The 26,013-nt window shown below is 44.2% G+C and overlaps 1 protein-coding gene across 3 annotated transcripts in view; it reads left to right on the top strand.

Annotated features, from left to right (window-relative positions):
- The window catches only part of RBPJ (recombination signal binding protein for immunoglobulin kappa J region), a 1,681,970-nt gene that overhangs the window by 851,842 nt on the left and 804,115 nt on the right, over positions 1–26,013 (top strand). For all 3 annotated transcript variants that reach the window (XM_044062156.1, XM_044062154.1, XM_044062155.1), the window contains exon 5: positions 6,965–7,139. In XM_044062156.1, the coding sequence (XP_043918091.1) occupies positions 6,965–7,139 (175 nt within the window). The remainder of the gene's footprint in view (positions 1–6,964; positions 7,140–26,013) is intronic.

Genomic DNA, 26,013 nt, shown 5'->3' with positions numbered 1-26,013 from the left:
CTATCCTTCCATTTCCTCTGGTTATTTTTAAGAACTTGTAGGTCTAGGTTGCTACCTCCCTTCAGTCTCCTTTTAATCCCTTACATTTAATATTTTCCCTCCCCTTGGTACCCTGTCCAATTCTATACATATTTATATAAAATACCTCCCTTTCAGAGATGCCCACTTTGTCTTTTGAATGGCACCTTTTCTAACTCCGTTTTCTACCATAACTGTGGCACTGCACTTGGTTGGCATAGGGTTCCACTTCTCCTTAGTTTCACATTTCCCTCAAGTACCAAACTATTATGTACTTACCTTCCCCCCCTTCCCATCTTGCTTCCTTTTAAAAGCACCACTGGATATCACACACATGGTAACGTTGAGCTCATAAATTTCGCAAGGGATTCCTATCCGCATATAAATCATGTACATTAATTTTGCCTCCATTTTGGTCATGTTGTATTCCACAGAAAATAAAATGTAATAATCCCATTAAAGTAATAAAAATTTAAGTATCATAAAAAATGGAACTCTAACCATAATGAGTTGCAGGGAATTAGTCTGTGCTGTGACTATTGGCTAATTAGTTTCCTGCTTCATGCTGTCCTTCATCCAGATTGCACACGCACAAAACAGTTGCCAAGTAATGCAATCTAAACAATTGGCTTTCTCCTTACATACCATTCTCTAATTATATTTTTTTCTCTAGATGATTCTCACTGTTGAAGTGACCCCAATCCTATGTGTAAAAATGGGGGAAAAGGGGTTGTGGATGGATGGGGAAAAAATACAAAGCATCCAGCACAGTTATCTAATGGAAAAAAGTATCTGCTACAAATATCAATGAAGTAATCATGCTTGACATATGGTAATGTCCATCAACATCCCATTTAGTATGTAAATACTCTAGTTCAAGAACCGACTTTTGCGTCACTGCGATTTAAGTGAGATTAGCAACAGCTGTGTGTAATAAAGTACCCACTTCATCACATAATAAAGCTTTTCAGTGCCCAAGAAGCATACACATAAAATGGCTTAAGTTGTATAAATCCCATAAAGAAAAGTCACACCTTTAATTACAAGAAACCAGAAAAGTAACACCTTTAATTACAAGAAACTGGAAAAATAACACCTTTTGTCTGGTGCTGCTGCTTACACTTGGTGGGTGCTGTGTATTTAATCAGATAACCACAGTATAAGTCTATAAGCAGCTCAGTTTTGTTGTAGAGTAACAGTCCACACCTGCTACATTACAGAAGCTGATCCACTGTCCTTGATATCCCCTGGACCTGCTAAAAGAACACCAGGAGTAAAATTCAAGATAATTGTGCAGTTCTTACAAGAAGGTTCAGATTGAGACAGTCCCTTCATACTTTTTCTTTCTTTTCCTTTCTCACATTTTGCACTAAATCCAACTTTTCTTTTGACTTCTGCTTCTTGAACATTCTCCCCCCACACACTTCTTCCAAAGTCCTCATTGCTACTGTCAAGTTGCTCTTGCCTGGTTTTCTCTCCTCCCACTTCTGTTCTTAAATTAACAGATTTCAGCATCCATTGCATAGTTTCTTTTGGATCTGTAAAGGATCTGCTTGCTCATTGTAGATGAATTTTCATGATGATCTGGTATGACATCTGCCATATACATGCATCCATAAACAAACTTTACAACAAAAGGAAGAAACTGTTGCAGAAAAGAGGAAAATCCCAGGATGCAAAAAAAACTCCCTTACCAGCCTCAGTAAGAAGCTGAGATCCGTCATAAAATCCTCCAAAGCTACTTATGAAAATAAAATTGCCAAAAATTCCAAAGACCAACCACAAGGCATTCTATAACTATGTCAAGAATCTAAATGGCAATGCTCAGATCTGCTCTGAGCTACAACAGAATGGCATCAAATATACTGATCCCAAGGATATTGCCAGTATCCTGGCAGATCAATTCAGTTTCAACTTCACCCCCCTCTCACCCCCTAAACGGCCCATCTCAATACCGGAAGATTGCCAAATTCCGGTAATAATGGCCACACAGGTAAAAAACGCACTCTACAAAGCTAAGAAAACAGCATCCATGGGACCAGATGACATCCCGAGCTGTGTATTACATGAACTACAAAATGAACTGGCACCTCACCTAAGTGTTATGTTTAATCATAGCCTCACCTCAGGCTTCGTGCCCACTGAGTGGTGCACAGCTACAGTTATCCCACTCCACAAGGGGGGATCCACCATGAATCCTGGGAACTACCGCCCCATCAGGCTGACGAGCTTGATCTGCAAGGCCATGGAACATATTATCATAGAACTTCTAAACAAAGACATTGGCAACCTTCAAACACTGGACCCCACCCAGTTTGGGTTCATGAAGGGCTGATGTTGTTTCCTGACCCTGATTGACTTCTTCGAATCAGTCTCTAGAGCTGTGGATGAGGGTAAGGCGGTCCACACAGCCTATCTGGACCTCACCAAGGCCTTTGACACCATCCCCCACTCTGGAATCATAGATAGACTTACTAAGCTGGGCATTAATCCCTACATCACTCGATGGTTGCCAACTGCCTTACTGACAGAACCCACACTGTAAAAGTAGCCGACTCCAAATCCAGCACCAGACAAGTGGAGTACCTCAGGGTTCAGTCCTGGGACTGCTCTTGTTTGGCATCTACTTCTCTGAAGTACAAGCCAACACTAAGGGACTCTGGCTAACAAAGTTTGCAGATGACTGCAAACTGGGAGCCATTATTGAATCCCCAAATGATGTGGATAATCTACAGAAACAGATTCTTGGTGCCAGAGCCATGAGCTCAAGCTCAATGCCAAGAAATGTATAGTTATCCCCTTTGGGAAAAAAACATGTACCCATGAATTACCACATAGGTGGCAGTGCACTAAACACCGAAAGTGTGATAAGAGACTTGGGGACACAGCTGGACAGTGGTCTCACCTTCGATAACCACATCGCCACAACAGTCAGGAAATCCTATGTGGAAAACCTAATCACTAAGGGCTTTTCATCCAGAAAGAAGGAAGTCATTGTCCCACTGTACTCACCCCTCATTAGACCCATTATAGAATACAACGCCCCGTTTGGTGTGTACCTCTCAAGACATCTGCAACAACTGGAAAGGCCGCAGAAATACCTCACTGAAAGAATCACAGGCCTAAAGCAGATGCCCTACGCTGACTGCCTTAGAAAACTCCAGCTGTACTCTGTCGCATATCGTGTACTCAGAGGCGATCTCTGCTTAACATACAAAGCCATGTCAAACCCAGAGCTATTGAACATGCTTCACTTAAAGAAATCCCAGTCCCTCAGAGCCACATGCTCCAGGGATCTAAACCTTGTCATCACAATAAACAAAACATGCTGGACGGATAGGTTCCTGACCCAGAGACTCCTCAGGCTCTGGAATAGACTGCCCATACATGTCAAGCAGAGTGCCTCTTTGGCCCTCTTCAAAAGGAACCTTGACGATTGGATGGGAGAAAGGAAATTCACCCCGGTGTTCACGTCAGTCACCCTGCTAGACAGGGGTACAGGGAAGTAAATAGTGGGGGAAGAAATAGCCAAGGAATTGTTATGGCTAGGCTTGTATAGGCCCTAGGGCCGATAGCCTAGTACCAATCTATGAACCTATATGACTCCCTTCTTACACATCCTTATTACTTGACTAAATGCACTTCTCTTTTTTTCTGATTTTGAATGAAAAATCTTGATTTGCAAAAGATTCTTTGTTCTGTCATCATAAGTGTCGTGTCTGGTTCCCACAATCTTTTCAACAATTCTTTTTATCTCAAGGTTTGTCTGAAACCCGTTAGTAACAGGCCATCACCTACCCAGGAACTCACCCTGTGGTGTTCATATGGAGTGCCGTTTCTGATTTTATCAGAGATTCCTCTAAGCCAGTCCATTGAGCTATCAGTTTAGTCATTGCCTTCTCACAGCCCCCATTTTCATAGCCTTCTGGCATGTGACAGTTTTGTTTTTCTACTGAGCTCTATCTTTAAAGTCTATAGCTTTATATTCTAAACAGTCCAAACATGCCTGGGCAGCTTCCAGAAATACTTTAAGCTCAGTTTAACAATAACTGTAAAATATGACTGTTCATCAAGTCTTTCCTATACTTCACATCCCTTTTCGTATTTAAGCAGATTCTCTTAAGGTAATTTTAACTGACTACTTAAAACGATCAAAAAAAAAAAACTCTCTCATGGCACTTTTTAACTTTCATAAAGCTGTGTTCAGTTTTGAACCACTGACTCCATGGACAGCTACTACCCAAGGAAATGCCGTACTAGAAGTCCCCCAGAACAGCAACGTTCTGGTTTTCCAGATGCTAGGCAGCTGAAGTATTTTGCAACAGAACAGCAGGTGATGCAGAAGCCTGGATGATGGATAATGGATTCCTTCTGTATTCCAGGTGCAGGTCTGTTTCATTGTTTTCTTTTTCTCCAGTACCCCTTATTGTTAGGGTGTTGCGGAAGATAGAGAAGAAGTAAAAAAAAAAAGCTATTGATAGCTATACTATTGCCTCAGTGTGTAGACCTCTTAACACAAACATAAGGTCTGCTGCACCAGAACATGGGAACTTTGATAGTGTGGATGATCCGGCACTCATCTCTTTCAGCCATATATTCTTGGAGGATATGCTAAATGTTATGAGCAAGAGTAGAAAACCTAACACAAGGAAATCCTGCCTAGAAAAATGGATGACTTCTTCTGTGTGGTGCCTTTCCAGAGACCGCAACTTAAATTTGGCATAGGTGTCCATTTTTCTTACCTGATGCTCCTGTGAAAGTACATACATCAGCTGTTGCAGCTTGCTTGCCAGTGGATTCCCCCCTATTTCCATCTGCTAGTTAAGGAATTCCTGAAGGGGGTATTGCACCTCAGACCACCAAACAGGAGGCCTTACTGCACTATAGGAGCGGAACTACAGTTTGCTAAAATTCACATTGTCATCCTTAGAGCTGCTTCCATGCCTCTCGTATATCTGTCTTGGAAGACTGACGTTGGGGTGCTGTTATCTCTGTTTGGAACATTTCGGAGTTACACTTCATTATATGCAAAGAACCATTTTGATTTTTCGCAGGGATAACATCACACTGTGAACTAGTCCTACCTTCATGCCTAAAGTAGTAATAGCTTGGTCCCTAAACAAGGCCATTCACTTCCCCGTTTTCTTTACAAATCCCCAGAACAAGGGAGAGAAAAGATTTTATATTCTGTGAATGTGCATAAATGAGTTTGATTTTATTGGGACATGGCGAGAGAAAAAGTATGACCAGCTGTTCCTCTGTCTGCAATTTTCAAATCAGAAATCAACGGTCACTCTATCTAGATGGTAGTATTCATTAAATTTTGAACTACTGATTACAACAGTAGCTTACTAAATGCAGCACTTTCTGCGAGGGTAGTGGTTACATCTCACATTCTTTTGAAGCACATCTCTGGGTAAAACTTGTGCTGCTGCAACACTAGGTTTTTTTTTTTAAATACACTTGCAAGGCACTAGAAGAATGGACATGATCTCAAGGACTGGGTTTCCAGAGCCAGTTACACAAAGGGTTGTTTTGTGATGGCACTGAATAGGGCAAACTGATGACTGTTTCCTAATGTTTTAGAGGATGATTGACTGTGTGAGATACAAAAGCTATGTACTTACTGTAACAATACATCCTAATGGTTGCATCTCATCCTCTTCAACATACCACCCTGTGAACTAATGGACAGAACGTATAGAAGGGACCTCTACTGTTTTTCCTTGTTCTTGGTTTTGTTGCACTTTTGAGCAGCATTCTTCATATGTGGAACAGGATGTTAAAGGTGAGGAGGAAGATTTAGAGCCTGGGACAGCTTTTCTTTGCTGAGTTGACTAAGACCTCTAGTCCTAGTCCATGCAGATTTGTTATGGTAAATAAATCTTTAGTGTCTGTGCCTTGTCAGGAATTCTGTGTTTGTTCTGAGATTATGAAGTTGTCATATTTAGCACGTTTCTGAGAGGTACAAGTAGATTAAAGGCTTGCATGAGATTTGATCAGAAGACATTGGCTTTTTGCAAGGTTATACTGTGATGCTCAGTTGTAGGGTTTAGAGTGGAAACTTTGAAGATTTAATTAATTGCAGTATGTTGTAGCTGTGTTGGCTGGAGCATAGAGCTGTGATTGGAAGATAATAGCATTAGTTCATTTGTATTACAATCTCTGCAAATGCAATTCTTTGAGGGGGAACATGTAAAATTTTGCAGAGAAGTGCGAGAATTGAATTTTCTTGGTGTTTGATGGGTTGTTATAACTAAGGATGCTAAGTGTTAAAATCAGTATTTAAATGTGTAGTGAATTGCAGTGAATGGTGACTGAAGAAAACTTGCATTCTCCTTTGGATGTAATTTTAGTAATTAAAAAAAATGTGGTATGATTTTAAATTTGAGAATTCTTTACTGCTGCAGTTCAGCTGCCTTACAGTAGTTTAACTTGCTGGGCCTGGAAGTTACCATATTGATTTATGTTTGTATTAAAATTTGTTACTGAAGTGCTGTATTTGTGATACGTTTTTAAGTTTTCTTATTGGATTATATGTGTTGTGTATGCTTTGTTAGACTTTTCTAATTAGATAAGGATGTGGGAACATATGAACTCAATACTCAACACTTGCGTATATCTTTAATTTGTCCTTTCTTGTAAAACATGATTCCATCTTTTTACATTAAGCCTGTGTGCTGTGAACCTTTTGTGAGATTTTTATCATAGAGGTGAGAGAGTGGCCTAGTGGTTAAGGTGTTTGCCTTACAAACACAAGGTGCAGGGTTTAAGTCTCACAAGTGATAATTGGCTAGTCTTAAAATGAGGGTAGTTAGCTTAGTGCTAATCTATGAACTAGTTCTATGAACGTATAGATTTAGTTTTGTTACAGGTTTTGAGATGTGCATTAATATGTTTCAAATTTTTTGTTTGCTTTATCTGTTAAATTTCCTCTTTTTCACAGAATTACTGCACAGCAAAAACGTTGTATATATCTGACTCTGACAAGAGGAAGCACTTCATGTTATCTGTTAAAATGTTTTACGGCAATAGTGATGATATTGGTGTATTTCTCAGTAAACGAATTAAAGTCATCTCAAAGCCTTCCAAAAAGAAACAGTCTTTGAAAAATGCAGACTGTAAGTATGCCATTTCAGCTTTTAAAAACAATTTCAGATCTTGTATGTTGATTTTACGTTTTGCTGTCTTGCTGTTTGTGCGCGTGTATGGCGGAGGTGTTTCAGAATCTTTACTTCAGCAATTCTTTTGTCATGTAGCAGATGTGTTGCATTGTCTATGAAGTGCACAAGTGTAAGTCTGCAAATCTTGCTGCAAGGTGTGTGCCAGCTCTCTTGGTGTGTCAGGTTCTTGAAGATGTCTTAGCAACCAGAGTTAGATTAGCAGCTTGGGTAGGTGTTGGAGATGGCATGGCGTTGAGGGGGGGAGAGTAATGGAGCAGAATTTGCCTACCTGTTCCAGTGAGAGGAGGGTGTGGGAACCTTTTGGGTGGCATGAGTGAGGGGTACTAGTGGAGATACTGTTGCTGTGCCAGTAATCCAGGGTTAGTTTAGAGGGATTGGCCGTTTAATGAACACATCACCTAAATGAGGGGTATTTCCCTTGTGACAGCATTGATTACTCCCCTCAGTGTTCAGCCTAACATGTCATTGAAAGGATAGGGATAAGAGAAAAGGCCCACTATAAGCAGTAGTATGAAGGCTGCTTTTCTACCATATGCCACTTGTGGTGTGTGGCAGCTTGCATCCCTTACACTCTCCACATGGTGGAATGGTAGATTTTCTGTTTGGAGCCGTCAGTATGTGGGGAATTGCTGTAGAGGTGGACATCAAGGAGCTAGCACTGGAGGAAGCCTGAAGTCAGCAGCAGTTTAGCAGTGTGATAAAAATAAGCAAAACGGTTATACTTGCAGGAGTCCTCTGCAGTAAATAGATTATGCAGTTGCTTTCTTCTATTTGCCTTCTCACTGGTCTTCTCTGTAAAACTTTTGTTGTTGTGCTTGACGTTCCTGTGCCATGGGCAAGGTGTGCATACAACCCAAGATTCCCTCTGCTTTCATCTCAAGAACACAGCAGGAGCAGTGTTTCTGCTTGAGACCTTCACTGAACATGGATGAGTGACTTTGGTATGATCCAGCGTTTCTACCTTTTATTTCCACACTAAATTAAATGGTGTGATGTTGTCTCTTCTATCTGTTCCTCACTGGTTGGGTTATGGGATTTAACTTTGGCCACTCTCAGACTTTGGATTCAATGCTCAGCCTCCTCCCCTTACCCATAACCCCCCCCCCGCAAGAAGAGAATTTCCTGAAATCTTGTTTTCTGTTCATTTGCAATGGTCATGCTCTCTCTTGCTCAGGCTGATTTTGCAGAGATAAGTGAAGTTTTCATAGTGATGTTTGTGTTTCTGCATTGATTCATCCCCTGCTCTTTTTTTCTCTTGTGTCCTCCCTTACCTAAAAAAAAATAGTAATAAGGTTTTAGGATATAATTTTATACCCCCGAATTATCTCTTTTTTTCCCCATTGGCACTCTGTCATTGAAACTTTGGCAGTTAGTGTTACAGTGATCTTTAGTGTAGTACTTTTTTTTAGTGTGATAATTTTATAGTGGACTACTACTTTGAATTTGAAATTCTGATCTTTATTGTTGTGCAGTGTTTTGCTAGTTAATTTTGTTGTTGGATTTGTCAATTACCATATAAACCTTCAGGTTACAAAAAATGTTTCTTGCAGCCACAAAATCCCCAACTTGGTTGCACATGCCAAGTATGTCTATTGTTTAGGGCCTGCTTGCTTGGGTTAACAATGTCCAGGTCGTGTTGCCTTTGAGCATAGTGCTCTTGTAGAGAATAGAAATAAACTCCACTACTTTCTGTTTCTTTTCTGGGTAAGAAGCCTGTGAAAAAAAGCCACAATAAAGCCGAATGACAAAGAGAAGACTAACGAACCAAAAAAGCGATCCCTAGATCCAACTTTTATGCTATAACCTTTTCTCATTAGATCCAGTATTCCTCCCCTGCTGGATCCACGTTTTTCTCCAGAGCCAGTCTTACCCAAGTTGTGGTCCCCATCCTCCAGTAGAGGCCTTCATCACGTCTGTACCTTCTTCACACTGTTTCTTCACTCGATTCAGTTCTGTCCTCAAGGAGTCTTTCAGAAGCGATTGTGGCTAGGATGATGAGTTAGTTCCTCAGGATACAAATCTAGCTGGTAGTTCTTTCAGCTCCCATCCCACTCAGATTCAGGGGCATGATTCCATCCCCTCATCAGATTATTTCTCTTTCCCAATCCATCCATCAGACTCTGGGCTGATGGGTTAAGGCATTCCCTGGGATATGTCTTTGTCAACTCTGTCAGCATCTCTGATCAGCACCAAATGGCTTGGACCCAGTCAAATCTCAAAGCTGAGGTGCCAGCGTCTGACCTTTTGGGGGGGGGGGTACAGGCTCGACTAAGAGTCTCTTTGAGGTGTCCCTTCCCCTCAGGGCATTAGTGCTGGACAGCTGTGCTCTGCTCTGACTTCAGCTTTGGAGCCAAGTGAAACTTCGAGATCAATCCTTGTTGGGTGCCATGGTCCCTATAGGAGGGGGATTCTGTAGCTCTGCTTTCGGGGCTTAGCAGACTTACCTCTTGGACTCCGATCCATCCTTCCCCCCACAAGATTTCTTTGCATCCTGATATTGTTTCTATCCCGTCACGACAACCAGCCCATAAGTCTTGAATCTGTGCACATTGAGGGCCCCCAGTTGGCTTCTGAGTCCTCCATAGAATAGCCTACTGGCTTAACTGAAGATCTGATGTCTTTTTCCATCCTTTCCTCAACTGATGGGTTTTGGGTTCTACTTTGGCTGCTTTTTCCAGGCTTAGTATCTGTAGCGCAGGATCCTTCCTTTACCCATAATCCCCATCCTGTAGTCAAAATTACCTCACATCTTTTTGCCGCTTATTGAGTATGGACAGTTTGTAAGCTCAGGCATGCCTTAGCGGAGTGCATCAGTGTTTTTTGTCATTTTTACTTCATAACTTTTGCGATTGTGATAGTGTACTCTTATTGTCGACTCGTTCAGCTTGAACATTCTTTCCTTCCTATTAAAAAAGTTTTTCTAGGCCTTCTTGTCTTCAGTGCATGTTTCTGTTTTATTTTTCTTAATTCTTGGTATTTCTTAGTTTTATATACATGTTTGGGAAGTTCTTTATTACCATTGTTGGTAATTCTTAGCTTTGACTTTTATTTGGCTGTATAGTTTTCCATCTTGTTTTTTTGTTATTGTCAGACAAACCTACTGGTTTTAAAAAATATGTGAGTTGTAGTCACAAAATGCCTAACTCTGGCTCTCACCATTGGACAAGGAATTCCTTTTTGGTCCACCCAATGAACAGGTTTTTGAGAAACTGGACAAAAAAGGAAAGCAAATCAAAAATGTAAAAAGGAATTTACCTGTCTCCAGCTGCAAGGTACAGTAGAAATTACCCTTCAAAACCTTGACCTATTCCACTTAGACAAGACAAGGGGGGGCCTCCCTGTGGTAAAAGAGCAAGACAGTCTAGGAGATGGCAAGCAGAACAACCTCAAAGAGCAGGGGACTCAAAAGATCCCACCCAGCACTGAGATCAACTGTGAGTATGTTGTACCTTTCCCTTGCTTACCCCTTCTTGTCCCTTTCAGACCTCTATCAGGAAGACTGTCCTCCTTCCAGCCCTTGCCAGACCATGTCAAATCTAAATTGTTGAATGCCCCCTGCGGAAAGACAACTTATTTGGTACTAAGGCAGAAGAGGTCTTAAAAAAATGGAAGAAAAAGCAAACCCTATGCAGACAATTAAGGATTTCTTACAGGTCCAGCCACCCAGGTTCAGCAGGCATTGCCCCACCAAGCACTGGTCCATTCCTGATCCCACTAAGCCAGTCCAGCCCAGACCCCGGGGAACCAGACCCCCCCCCAAACAGCATCCATAGGGAATGCAAAGATCTAAGCAGTGGACTACCTCCACTTCAAAACCAGGGAGTTCTAAACCACCCCCTTATGGTATGATCTCACACCTTCTTTACCCCAGGAGGAAAACTCTCGTTTCACGCAAGCACCTGGGCCACAATTACCAGTGACTGGTGGGTTCTCAACATAGTGTCCCAAGGATACAAATTTTCTTTCCACACTCTTCCTACCACAAAAGGGTTCCCAAATCTACCTCCAAACCAGTGGGCAGAGGCACAAATGCAAGTCCTTCTCCTGCTCTCTGAGGGCAGTGGAGCACATTCCTGCAGAACAGAGAGGCCAAGGTTTCTACTCCAGACTTTTTCTGGTACCCAGAAAAGAGGGCACCTGGTGCCACATCCTCGATCTGTCCATTCTAAACACCTTCCTGGTGACCCTAAAATTCAAAATGCTCACCCTCCAGCAGCTGCTACCCATGCTCTCCAAGGATGCTTGGCTAGTCACCCTAGATCTAAAAGAGGCTTACCTCCATATTCCTGTCAGGGAATCCTGCAGGAAATATCTGGTTCAGGACAGGATCTCAACACTTTCAGTTCTCTGTGCTTCCCTTGGGCTTATCTACTGCTCCCAGTGTTTTCACAAAATGTCTGGCTCTGGCCATTGCCTTTTGCAGACAAAGGAATATCCAGATTTACCCATACTTAAACAACTGCCTAATTCAGGCAGACAGTGAGGAAAAGCTGCTCAAGCACCTGGCCTTTGTTCATAGGTTCATAGGTTCATACTAGGCTATCTGCCCTAGGGCATTTATAAGCCTAGCCAGAGTGTGTTTGGCTTTCGCCACCCATTTTAAATTAATTTTGCTATGCCCTTTTTCGAGGTTAGTATACTGTGCCTCTGTCTAACAGTGACACAGAAGTGATACCCGGGGTAAACCTACGATCTCCCATCCACTCATCAAGATTCCTCTTGAAGAGAGTCAATGAGGGACCCTGCCTAACCTGGACTGGGATTTTATTCCAGAGTGAAGGGAGCCTCTGGGTTATGAATCTGTCCCTCCAGCATGTCCTATTTATTTCAGTGCTGAGGTTCAAGTCTGTCGAGCGCGTAGCTCGATGGGATTTGGATTTTCTGAGGTGCAGCATGTCCATTAATTCCGGGTTGGACATGGCTTTATACGTCAGGCACAGATTGCCTTTGAGCAGGCGGTATGCCACTGAGTAGAGCTGGAGTTTCTTTAACCGGGCAGCATATGGCATCTGTTTGAGCCCTATAATCCTCTTGGTGAGGTACTTTTGGGGTCTTTCCAGTTGCTGCAGGTGTCTGGTAAGGTACATCCCAAAAGGGGCATTGTATTCAATTATGGGCCTGATGAGGGATGAGTAAAGAGGCACGATGACCTCCCCCGATCTACATGTGAATCCCTTCATGATTAGGTGGGCTATATAAAATGTTTTTCTAACCACTTTGGCCACGTGGTTGTCAAATGAGAGATTGCTATCAACTTCTGTCCCTAATTACTTCTTCTGTACTTAATGGATTACCACCTGTGTGGTAATTTGTGGGCACTTTGTTTTTGCCAAAGGGGATGACTATACACGTTTTGGCATTTAGCTTGAGGCCGTGGCCCTGGCACCAGTTGTCTGTTTCTATGAGGCCCTTTTGGAGGATGCTTGTGTCGGCTGGAGATTCGATTATGGCGCCCAGTTTGCAGTCATCTGCGAACTTGGTCAGCCACAGTCCTTCCGTGTTGGCCTGTACCTCCGAGAAATATATACCGAACAAGAGAGGTCCCAGGACTGAGCCTTGTGGGACGCCACTTGTAACTGGTTTGGAGTCTGACATGGCTCCAGAAATTCTAACCATGTGGGTTCTGTCTTTGAGCCAGTTTGCAACCCATCTAGTGATATAGGGGTTTATATTTAAGCTGGTGAGCTTATCTATAATGCCCAAGTGGGGTATTGTATCGAAGGCTTTTGCGAGGTCCATGTAGGCTGTGTGGGCCACCTTCCCCTCGTCAATGGCCTTGGTGACTGTTTCAAAGAAATCAACCAGGTTTAAGAGGCAGGATCTGCCCTTAACAAAGCCGAACTGGGTAAGATCCAGTGTCTGTAGATCCCCAATATCTTTATTTATGAGGTCCATGATGATCCTTTCCATAGCTTTGCAGACCAAGCTAGTCAGGCTTATGGGGCAATAGTTTCCAGGATCCGTTGAGGCACCACCTTTGTGGAGAGGGACCACTGTTGCTGTACGCCGCTCTTTGGGTACATATCCTGTAGTAAGGCTGAGATTGAACAGTAGTTTTATGTTTGGGTTTAGCTCTTCTTGGAGTTCATGTAGGACGCAGCCCGGGACACCGTCTGGTCCCATTGATGCTGTGTTTTTTGCTTTGGAGAGGGCAGCTCTTACCTGAGCATCTGAGATGTCAGGGGGGCAGCACTCTGCTGGGATAGATATATTTGCCCTTTTGGTGTGGGGGGGGGGGGAGAAGTTTGCGCTGAACCTGTCAGCTAGGATGTTGGCAATGTCTGTGGGTTCGGTGTATTTTTTGTCATTTTGGACTAATTCTGAGCATATCTGGGAATTCCCACCCATGTTCCTAACATAACTAAAGAAAGCCTTGTGATTATCCTTAGTGTCCTGTGCAATTTTTCTCTCGAAGCTGGCCTTAGACGATTTTATGAGTGCCTGTAGTTTTTTGCTAATACTGATCAGAGATGCCTTCCCTTTTTGGGATTTTGCTCTATCATGTAGTAGCTTCCTCCTTCTATTGTATAGTTAGTTTATGGCTGGGGTCCACCAGACAGGATGTCTGCCTTTGGAGGATTGGGTCTTGGTTTTATTTGGGATTGCACGATCCATGCATTCCTGAAGGTGTTCATAGAATGTGTTTATAAAGGATTCTGCGGTCTGGGCCGCATTTTCCACAGGCCCAGGGGCTTTGAAAGGATTCCACCTCGGTTTTGAGGAGTGTGAAATTTGCTTTAGAGAAGTTTTTCACTATGGTTTTCAGGGCAGGGGGTGGAGTCGGGATGTGAATATCCAGTGAGATTAGTTTATGGTCTGATCTTACCAGTGAGGGATACACTTCTGGTGTGGAGCATAGAGTCCCCATGTTGTTGATGATCAGGTCCAGTATGTTTTCCTCTCTTATGGGAGTGGTAACAAGTTGTTCCATAGCATTTGAGTTTATAAATTCTAGGAACCTTTGGGCTAGGGTGTTGGAGCTAGAGTAATGCTCCCAGTCTATGTTTGGATAGTTGAAGTCGCCCAATATAATGGTGTTTGGAGAGACCTTCATATTTTACAGTGTTCTCAGGAAGGCCGAGTGGGGTTCCTGGGTTTGGGAAGGTGGTCTGTAGCAGGCTATAAACTGGAAGGCAGTTTTACCCACTGTTAGTTGCACATGGATAGTCTCTGATGCTTCGTGCTGTGCCACCAACCTGGAGGTGTGGGTATCTTTGACGAATATTGATACTCCCCCTCCTTTTGTGGTTCGGTCCACGTTTTGGGGCCGAAAAGCATGGTATGAGGTATAACCTGGTAGTGCTGGGATGCTCTTGGGAGCCTTGAACCAGGTTTCTGTTACTGCACAGATATCGATGTTCTCCATGCTCAGGAGAGTTTTGAGTGCGTGCATCTTGAGGTTTAGACTTCTGGCGTTGAGTAGCATTACTCTTAGTTTCTTATCCCTTGTGATACCTATGGAGGTGGGTTTGTCTTTTGAGCCTTGCCTAAAAAAGACACTATGGGGGTGGCAAGAGCCTTTGCCAATATCCGAAAGCCCAGGGGTGACAAGTGCAAGCCGTCCCTAGCGAAGCATCGTGGCTTGTCGAGCATGTCATCCCAAGCTGACAGGCATTGGATCCCCTTTGAATGACACCAATACTTAAGCCAATTGTTGAAATTGATCATCTTGTCTTCATATTGTGGCATCATTCTTGATGAGGGTAAGATGCTACTCAAGGTCAGGGTCATACCCGCCTGGGCTACATGCTCCGAGAGCTCCTCTGTCTCTTTTCATGTAGTCCAGGGAGGTACGTCTCAGGTCATTCACACCAGCATGGACAATGACTGAGTCATATTTGTACTTGTCTTGGAGTGACCTGAGTGCTTGTGTTATGTGGCGAATGCTAGCGCCCGACAGGCAGGAGCGGGACGTCAGTGTGCCTGACGATAGTCACCTATTACAAGTGTATCAGGTGTGGTGTTTAGCCTTAAGGGCTGTGACTGTTCGGCACACTGGCTTTGTGAGCTATGTGTTGCACGTGTTTTGTTTTGGGGTAGCGGTTGCTTGGGTGTCTGCTTTGGAGGTCTCTGCTGCTTCGGCAGATTTTTATTTAGAGCCTCCGAGTATGTTTTTGTGTGTTTGTGTTTGGTTTGCTGTCATGGTAGGTCTATGTGAGACTGGAATTGTAGTGAGTGTGGTTTCCTTCTCCTCTCCTTTCGCCAGTACTGAGTTGAGAGAGCTTAGCCTCCAGTATGGCTATATGGTTGCATCTCTCACATGTGTTGGAATTTGTTGGGAGGAGGAGAGGGTTGTCTGTGTACCTGAGGCAGTTGTAACATTGCCTCAAGATTCCCAGATTCACCAGCTGGACCGGAGAGGAGATTGACAGCTGACCTTTGGACATGCTAGAATAGTATTGGGAATTCCTTTATAATTGAAAAAAGGGCCAATGGGGAACGAGGTACTCAAGGGGAGTTTGTGAGGGTGTAGTGCTTTTAATATTTTAGTGCTGACTTGTATAATTGCTTTAGTGAGCAAGTGCCAGGTAACTTAAATGCAATGTGTTACAGGTAACTTAAATGCAAAAACGACAAACAGTAACTTTCTTTCAAGTGAAACAAGGAAATAAGTACAGAAAGCAATGCAGATAGCACTAGGATCCACAGAAGCACTGAAAAGCCGCGTTTTAGGTGGAATTACCGTTTCAGGGAAATAACAAGCAAACAACAAGCATACAAATAAAGCTAGATTCAGCAGGCCTGGATCTAGTCTATGCTACAGCAAACAAGGTGTACCAATTTCAGTAAGAAACAGTTCAAATATGCAGGCACTATAAGCCTTTAACCAGAAATTCCCAGCTCAGAAGGGCAGAGTCCAGCCTCTCCTCCCACAAGAGTGCAGACCACAAACCTTCTTAATGTAAAATAACTGGCCTGAAGCCCAAGTTCTTAAACCAGAACTAATACACTTTTAGAATAACAGACATAGAGCCCTCAATCAGCAGTTCACAACTTAGAAGGATGTAAGCTACCTGTCCTCCCATCACAGTGCAGGCCACAAACCTTCCTAATGTAAAACAACTGGTCTGAAGCCCAAGTGCTTAATCCAAAAGACTTAGAATGATAGCTGCATAGATTTTGCTTTAATCAAGTTACTACCAAGCAGTAATAAATACAATTGAATACTTTAAAGAATGCCTGGATTAGTGCTCAAGTTATACAAACAAAGCTAGATTCAGCAGGCCTGGATCTAGTCTATGCTACAGCAAACAAGGTGTACCAATTTCAGTAAGAAGCAGTTTAGATATGCAGGCACTATAAGCCTTTAACCAGAAATTCCCAGCTAGAAGGGCAGAGTCCAGCCTCTCCTCCCACAAGAGTGCAGACCACAAACCCTTTTAATGTAAAATAACTGGCCTGAAGCCCAAGTGCTTAAACTAGAATTAATACACTTTTAGAATAACAGACACTGAGCCCTCAATCAGCAGTTCCCAACTTAGAAGGATGTAAGCTACCTGTTCTGCCACTACAGTGCAGACCACAAACCTTCTTAATGTAAAACAACTGGTCTGAAGCCCAAGTGCTTAAACTAAAAGGCTTAGAATGAGTTACACCAAGCAGTAATAAATACAACTGAGTACTTTTAAGATGACGCAAAGGCAAAATAAAGTAGGAAGAAACACAAATACAGTAAAAGCAGATAATTTTTTTTTTTTTTTTTTTTTTTTTGAGAGTGAGCAAATGAGATAGGCCCAGGAGTTACAGGACAGAAAGAAGTGCAAATACAGGCCTTCAAATCAGAAAGTTGAGAGAGATGGGAGACCGCCCAAACGGCCAATAACTACAAATTCTGGGCCAGAACCACTTCTTATGTGGTAGACAGGTTACCTAGTGCTTACCACTCCCACTGATAAGCTAGAAGGCTTCCCTCCAACACAGAAAGGCTTGGGGGCTCAGAAGCTTACAAATAGTCCTGGATACAGCAAATCTGTATCTGGAACACTAATTACAGGAAAGATAGGAAACAGGCTTACAATTTTTTTTTTTTTTTTTAAGTCCCTACTAACCTCCCTAGGGTACACAATCAACAAAAAGAAATCCAAACAGGTGCCCACCCAAAGGATTATATTCCTAGGAGCAAGCCTGGACACAGCATCCCAGATGGCATTCCTTACACCAGAAAAGCAACATTTCCTAACAGCCTACTTCTGTCAACTAGCCACCAAACCCCAGCTATCTGCAGAGATCATCCTGCAAGCTCTGGGATTCATGGCATCTTGCATACTACTCATTCCATATGCCAGACTGCATATGAGGAAAATTCAGTGGTACCTAAAAAGGCTTTGGTGTCAACACTCTCAGGACCTGGAGAGACTCATACCTATAATTCCTTGCCTCAGAAAAGATTTTCTTTGGGCAACAGCATGCTCCCACAACAAGCGACTACTTTTCTCACCACCCCCTGCCGCCCAGACAGTCACCAAACATGCATCAGAGTGTGCCTGGGATGCACACCTGGACAGCAGGTGCATTCAGGGCCAATGGAGCCCACAGCAAATCCCTCTGCACATCAACCAAAAAGATGATGGCTGTCCAGCATGCCTTGATAGCTTTCAAGCCCCTTCCCTCCCCAGGGGCTCTCCTGATCAAAACGGACACCACTGTAATGTGGTATATCAACAAGCAGGGAGGGACCCACTCTTGCCCTCTATGTAGGCTGGCCATGACCCTTTGGCACACAGCCTCTGCCATGCAGCTCCACCTGTTAGCACAATTCCTGCTAGGTTCTGTCAACTCTCTGGCAGACCAGTTGAGCAGAAATCTTCTGGACCCACATGAGTGGCAGCTCAACAGAAGAACCTTCACCCTAATAACTCAGAAGTGGGGCACCCCGAAGGTCGACCTCTTTGCCTCCCACCAACCATCAGCTCAGCAAATTCTGCACCGGGGAGGATCACTGCATGGCTTGGAGAGTGGATACCCTGTCCTTCCCTTGGGTCAATTTATCGGTCTATGCCTTTCCTCCACTACCTCTCATCCCCAGGGTACTGCTCAAAATAAAGGAGGAAAAACCAAGGACAATTCTTATACCTCCAGACTGGCCTCGACAGCACTGGTACCCCTTGCTGAGCAGCCTGTTCCCACTGCCACCATGGCATCTTCCTCAGATTCCATACCTCCTGACCCAGAGGGAAGAGGAATTCATGCATCCCCAATTGCAGGTACTCAATTTGTCAGCTTGGCTTATTCTCTAACCCCCGATCAATCTGCCAACCTCAGTAAACAGGCTCTAGATGTTATATGTGAGGCCAGATGCCCTAACACTAGAAAGTCATATGCTGACAAATGGAAAAGGTTTTGTACCTGGATTCAGGCTAAGGGAGCCAATACAGCACAGCCCTCCCTCCCTCTCATCCTGGATTATTTAGCTGACCTACTACACAGTGGCCTCTCTTTTTCCTCTCTTAAAATTCATGCCTCTGCTATCTCTGCTAATTTTCCCACTGAGCAGCCACTTTTTTTCACACCCCTTGATCAAACAGTTCCTAGGAGGGGCTAGCAACTTGAGGCCACCCAGAAGCACACTTACCCCAGCTTGGGACCTTAACTTAGTGTTGGAAAAGCTCACCCTTCCCCCATCGAACCAGCTTCTTCTGCAGAGCTAAAATTTCTCTCCACGAAGACAGCTTTCCTTCTGGCCATCACTTTAGCCAGAAGAGTCTCTGAGCTGCAAGCACTCATGGCTGTGGAATCCTTCATCATCTTCCATGCTGACAGGGTATCCCTCAGGACTAACCCATCCTTCATGCTCAAGGTGGTGTCCAGTGTGGCTCTCAACCATTCACTGTCGAGATGTGCACAGACAGCTCAGATTCTATCTAGGTAGGACTAAATACTTCAGAAAGTGTGATCAATAGCTGGTTAGCTTTGCTACAGTGGCAGAAGGCAAAGCCATCTCCAAACAAACCATTTCCAAATGGATAGCACACTTCATCCATTTCTGCTACAAACAGCATGGAAAGCATCCCCCCCCAAGGGGTCAGGACACACTCCACCCGAGCAGCCTCCACCTCTGCAGCTTTCATCAGAGGAGTCCCACAAGGGACATCCTGGAGGCTGCCACCTGGACATCTGTTCACACTTTTACCAAACATTACCACCTGCCTCTCTTCTCCAAATCCAGGGCAGGGTTTGCCTCTGCAGTCTTGCTGGGCATCCTAGCCAGCCCCAAGTTTCCTTGACTGCCTCCACCCAATTCCTCACCTTTGGGAATCAACCCAAATGTGATGAATGCAACAGTGAAACACGAAGAACATAGTACAGTTGTGTGCACTTAGCATAAATGTAGATGTTCGAGTGTATTCACTGTTGCAGTCCTGGTTTCCCTCCATTCCCAATTTTTCTTCTCTTGCCTTACAAGGGACATATTGGTATTTACTTTTTACTGATGAGGTTCTTCCACCAGAACCTGGCTCCTGGCTTGTTAGGGCAAGAAAAACTGATGTAATGGCGTCTGCTGCCTTACTTTATACTACTGATGAGTCCTGAAGCGACAGCAACTGATGCAGAAATACTAAGCCTCTGGTATTTGGGCCGGCCGGGGCCTACCCTGGCAGGGATAACCCAAATGTGATGACTGCAACGGGGAATACACTCGAACATCTACATTTATGGTAAGTGTACACAACTGTACTTTCCTCAGCATGCCAAAATTCAAAATGCTTATATTGCAGAAGTTACTGCCCATGGTCTTCCAAGATACCTCCATGGTCACCATAGACCTAAAGGATGCTTTCCTCCATGTCCCCATAACAGACGGTTACAAAAGGTGCGTATGATATGTAGCGACAGGATCCCACTTCCAGTTCTATGCTTTATCATTTGGGCTGTCTACTGTGCTCAGAGTTTTCACAAAAGGTTTGCTGCTCTGATAGCACATTATAGAACTGTATAAGGAGTGCATATTTTTCTCATATATAGACTGTCTCATTCAGGGAGGATCCATTTTAGAGATCCTGGGTACCTTACAGATCACTCTACACTGTTTTCAGAAGGTAAGTCTTACCCTAAATCTTCAAAAATCTCACCCTTCCTCAAACAAGGATCCTCTTCCTGGGAATCATCATAGGTTCGGTTCAGCAGAAAGCTTTCCTTCCCCAAGACAAGATTGTTTTTTTAACAGGTTATCTGCTTCCAAAGCAGCTCATAATTGCAAGAGAATTGCTGAGGATACTGGGGTACATGGCATCATGCATCCTCATGATTCCAGGTATAAAGTTGCATATGTGGAAACTTAAGTGGTTTCCAAAGAATATCGAGAACAGCACTCCCAACCCTTGGAAACCCTGCTGCCCCTCCTTTCATACCTGAAAAGGGAACACTTATGGTGGAAGAACACTATATAAAGGAACCTGGGGCAAGTTCCGCTTTGCCAGAGTCTGTCATGACTATTACTACAGATAGCTCAGACATAGCTTAGGGGGCCCACTTAGGTCTCTTGAAGGTACAGGGCATTTGGTCCCCACAACAAGGGAAGTTGCATACAAACCAAAAGGAGTTACTAGCAGCGTACCTGGCCATATATGCATTTCAACAAAACTTAAAGCCCAGATACACTGCAAATCTGGACAGAACACACTGCATTCATGTGGTACATAAACAAACAGTGAGGAACTTTGTACTACTCCCCATGCAGCCTTGCCAGAAAATAATTGGATGTAGACTCTCGATAGGGTTAACCATTGTAGCCTCTTATATTCCAGGCCAGAGCAATACCCTAGCAGACTGTCTAAGCAGGGACCTTCTTGACCCAAGTGAATGGATGTTGAAAAGAGGTGGTCTTGGATCTGACCATACAGTGGGGGATCACCTCAATAGACCTGTTTGTCTGTCTCAACAAGCAACTACAGAAGTTCAGCTCCAGAACACAAACGACTGGAGCTTGGAAAATGGATGCATTCTCCTTCACATGACCACACTGGTTTCAGTATGTATTCTCAGCCTTGCACCTAATTCCCTGGGTGCTAACAAAAAAGTCAGGATGGACAGACCCAGCGTGTTCCTAGTAGCCCCCTTCTGGCCAATACCACACTGGTTTTCCCTCCTCCTGACACTCAGCAAAGGGAAATTCTGCACCCTGCAGCAGGAAGATAATCTCCTCAACTAGGTCAAAGGTTCTGTCTTCCATACCTACCTAGCCACCCTCAAGTTATCCCGGAGGATTGGGTTTTGACATCTAGGAAGGCATCTTATCCCAAGGAGCTGCCTTTCATTCTGAGGGAAGCAAGAAAGCCCAATACCAGGAAGTCAAACCTGGCAAAATAGAGACGATTTTCTGCCTGGTATCACAGCAGTGACACTGACCCTACTGAAGCAGACTTCATCTCAGTCTTGCAGTACCTGTCAGTATTCTTTACAGTAGACCTTTCCTACTCCAGCATTAAGGTACATGTGTCGTCAGTTTCAGCTTGCCTGAACAGTGCTTCACCTATCTTCTGATACCCCTGCATGAAACTTTTTCTGAAAGGACGGAACCCCATTCCATCTTGGGATCTGAATTGTCTTAGAAAAACTAACTTTGCATCCCTTTGAGCCTGCTGCCACTGCCTCTCTGAATTTGCTCACCTGGAAGACCACCTTCCTTATAGCTTTGTCTTTAGCTAGGAGAGTTTCTGAGCAGCAAGCCCTCGTGTAAAAAGTCTCTCACTGTCTTCCACAGAGGATAGGGTCACAGTAAGAACAAACTTAACCGATGTTCATCGTGCATACAGCTGCAGTCATAACAGATGGGTTCTCCTGCCGTCAGGCGGGTCCTCGGTCGGCCGAATTCCAAAGTCTAGGTCCGGCGTCGGTTGTCGTCGCTTTCTTTCCTGACGTCAGTGTGACAGGGGTACATAAGACACAGCCGACGCCATTTTCTTCAGTCTTTTTTGCCGCGCAGTGCCCGAAGCAGAAGCAGTTCGCAAGTGCCGGTCGGCCAGCTCCTGAAATTATGAAAATTTGGAAACCGAAGTCTTCTTTAAAGCTAAGTACCCGTTGAAACTTTTCTTGCCTCAGACCGATGTCAGACAAAGTTAACAATTGTATTTCTTGTGGGAAGCAAATACCGCATAAGGATTTCCATTCCCTCTGTATACCTTGTTTAGGCCCAGACCACGACGTCTCGGGCTGTCGCTTTTGTGCTACTTTCAATAAACGCACTATTAAGCGTCGGGCGGAGTTCGCCCAGCACTTTTTTGATAAAGCTTTTAATTATAAAATGTCATCGGAGACTCCGACTACTGTTTTGTCCAAAAAACGCAAGGACAAAGACCGACACGCGAGGTCCGCGGTCTCCACCGACACCACGCCAAAACCGGCTACACGTGGTCCGGTTCTCAGCGAGGCGCCTACGCAGCCCCTGCCTACCGACGACACTTCTCTGGCGGTGTCTTCTGTAACCGAGACCGCAGGTTCCTCGGCCCATACCCTGACTACAGCTACCGAAGCCACTGTGAGTGTTGAGCCTCTTAATGTGGACAGGTCCACTTCCACCCATGGTGTCTTCAGACCTTCATCTTCCTTTTCCATAAAGGCCTTTACTAAGTCTAAATCAGCCATGCATTCCAAGAGGCCTGTTGCACAGGGCCCATCTCCAGGTCCCATGCCTAAAAAGCAGATGCTCAAAATGGCTGAGGATTTAATTACTCTTATCAGGGGTTCCCAACCCCCTCCGGACAAGAGAACCCAGAGTGGAGGAAGATTCTCCCTCTGCTAACCAGGGCTCCATTATTTCAGAACATTCTGATGAAGAGGAACACTCGTACTCCCCTTTTGAAGATTCTGATGCAGAGCAGTCCATTCCTTCTGTATCCCCCCCAGAGGATTTTTCTTTCGGGGAAACCTTGCATACCTTGAGGGAATATTTCCATTGGGAAGGCCAAGATTTTTCAGATTCCAAGAAAAGGCTTAGGGAATTTCTTTTGCTACCTCAGCACAGACCTCTGGCGATACCTCCTGTCTTGGACATACTTGATGATGTTTACTCGGAGGCTTGCCTTAATCCGGATTCCCTGCCTCCTGCCCCAGTCAAGCCTGATAGGTACTACAGAGTTCCTAACTCACACCAGTTTCTTTACAAAAGCCATAATGCTGACCCTGAAACCATTTCTCAAGGCCCCAAGGGAATGAAGGCCTCTACTGCTAAGAATCCATTACCTTCCGAGAGAGTCTAGATCCTTAGAAAGGTGGGGAAAAAGGTATATACCTCGGCCACCCTAGCCATGAGGGCCTTAAATTGTCAGTTCCATATGCTTAAATATCAGCAGTTTCTGTTATCACAATTAAGGAATAAAATGTCACAACCTGAACAACCAGATTTGAAGGAGTTGCAGGATATGATGCATAGTGCAGAACAAGTGGGTAAACACACCTTACAGTGTGGCTATGATGCTCTAGAGGCCTCAAGTAGAGCTGCTGTTACAGGATCAGTCATTCGTAGACATGCCTGGCTTAGGGAACAAACCTTGCCTGATCATGTTAAAGCTAAACTACTAGATGCTCCTTTACAAAAGGATGTATTATTTGGTACTAATGCTGAGGAGATACTACGGAAAATGGAAGAAAAAGCTAAATCTATGCAAACTGTCAAAGCTTTTCTACAGGTACAACCACCGCGTTTTAGCAGAAATTGGCCTTCAAAAAACTGGTCCTTTCCAGCCACGGACAAGCCCCAAAGAGGCAGATACAGGCACAAGGGGCAGAGGACAATCTCAAGGATCATATAGAGGCAGACAATGGCAATCTCCAGCACCAAGAGGTGGCGAAGACAGTGCACAACAATACAGGAAACAAACCCAATGACTTTCCCCTTTGCATGCCAAGCAAGGCTCAGGTGGCAGCACCCTTGGGAGGAAAGCTGGCATTATTTTCAAAAAGTTGGCATATTGTCACAAAAGACAAATGGATCCTGGACATTATAAACAGAGGCTACAGATTTCATTTTCACACTCTTCCAAAAATGAGAGGCATGCCGAACCTGCCACACAATCAAAGGGCAGAGGCTCAAATACAAATTTCAAAGCTCATGGACATGAAAGCTATTCAAGAGGTACCTACTCACGAACAAGGTCAAGGTTTTTATTCCAGACTATTCCTGGTACCAAGGAAGGGAACCGATTGGAGACCCATTTTGGATTTATCCATCCTAAACACATTTCTACTCGTACCAAAATTCAAGATGCTCACCTTACAGCAGCTTCTTCCCGTGCTGGGCAAGGAGTCTTGGCTGGTAACATTGGACCTCAAGGAGGCATACCTGCATGTCCCAATCAGACAAAGCTGCAGAAGATACCTCAGATTTCTTGCAGGTTCAATCCACTATCAATTCTCTGCATTGCCCTTTGGCTTATCTACTGCGCCCAGAGTATTCACGAAATGCCTGGTATCAGTAATTGCCTACTGCAGACTTGAAGGGATACAAATTTACCCTTATTTGGACGATTGCCTGATCCAAGCGGACAGCAAACACATACTTCTGGAACATCTGGCTTATGTAACACGGTTATTGAATTCTCTGGGATACACAGTCAACAAAGAGAAATCCAGGCTAACACCATCTCAGAAAATAATTTTCCTGGGTGCCAACTTGGACACAAACACCCAGATGGCCTATCTTACGCCAGAAAAACAGGGGCAACTAACTCAGTACTTCAAGATGCTAGCAAATTGTACCAGGCTAACTGCAAGGAAAATCCTGCAGGCTCTGGGCTTCATGGCATCTTGCATTCTTCTAATCCCATGTGCAAAGTTGCATATGAGGAAACTTCAGTGGTACCTAAAAAACCTATGGTCTCAACACAGCCACAGTTTGGAAACAGTAATACCACTAATTCCATGTTTGCAAAAGGAATTTCTATGGTGGGCCCAAGCATGCCAAACAAACACAGGTCTACCATTCTGCAAGCCTCAAGCAAATCAAGTCATCACAACAGACGCCTCAGACTACGCCTGGGGGCACACATGACAGACAGGTGCATTCAGGGCAAATGGTCCCAAAAGGAAAAGCACCTTCACATCAATCAAAAGGAAATGCTAGCAGTGATAAATGCAATTACAGCTTTCAAGGACCTCCTGCATCCAGGGCAATTATTGATAAGAACAGACAACACCACAGTAATGTGGTACATAAACAAACAAGGAGGAACACATTCATACCCCCTGTGCAGGCTGGCCATGTCACTTTGGAACATGGCTCTGGAATGGCAAATCGAACTTCAAGCACAGTACCTGCCAGGTTTGGAAAACACGCTGGCAGACAATCTAAGCAGAAATATGATAGACCCGCACGAATGGAAGTTGCATCCTCAAGTGTTTACAAAGATAATACAAGCGTGGGGAAGGCCAGACATAGATCTCTTCGCCTCCCACAGGAATCATCAATTGAAAAAGTTCTGTTCAAGGACCTTTTATCCAAAGGCCTGGAGAGTGGACGCCCTTTCTTTCAGTTGGGCAGCATGGACAGTTTACGCTTTCCCACCTTTGCCTCTTCTGCCCAAGGTGCTCATGAAAGCAAGAGCAGACAGACCGAAGATGATACTGATTGCTCCAGACTGGCCAAGACAACACTGGTACCCACTCCTGAGGAGCCTAACACATACTCCTCCCTGGGCCCTACCTCTATTGCCTCTTCTACTGACTCAGCACAGCTACAAAACTCTTCACAGTCAGCTGAAAACACTCAATCTGGCTGCATGGAAAATTCCTTAACACCACAACAGACCCTACTCTCCAAAGAGGTGCAGGATGTCATTTTGGAGGCCAGAAGGCCATCTACTAGAAAGGCTTACTC

Source organism: Protopterus annectens, chromosome 2.part1, assembly GCF_019279795.1.
Source record: "Protopterus annectens isolate FY-2018-M chromosome 2.part1, PAN1.0, whole genome shotgun sequence".
NCBI classification, from domain to species: domain Eukaryota; kingdom Metazoa; phylum Chordata; order Ceratodontiformes; family Protopteridae; genus Protopterus; species Protopterus annectens.
Note: the sequence above shows the minus strand (reverse complement) of the source record. Positions and strands in the feature narration are given on the sequence as shown.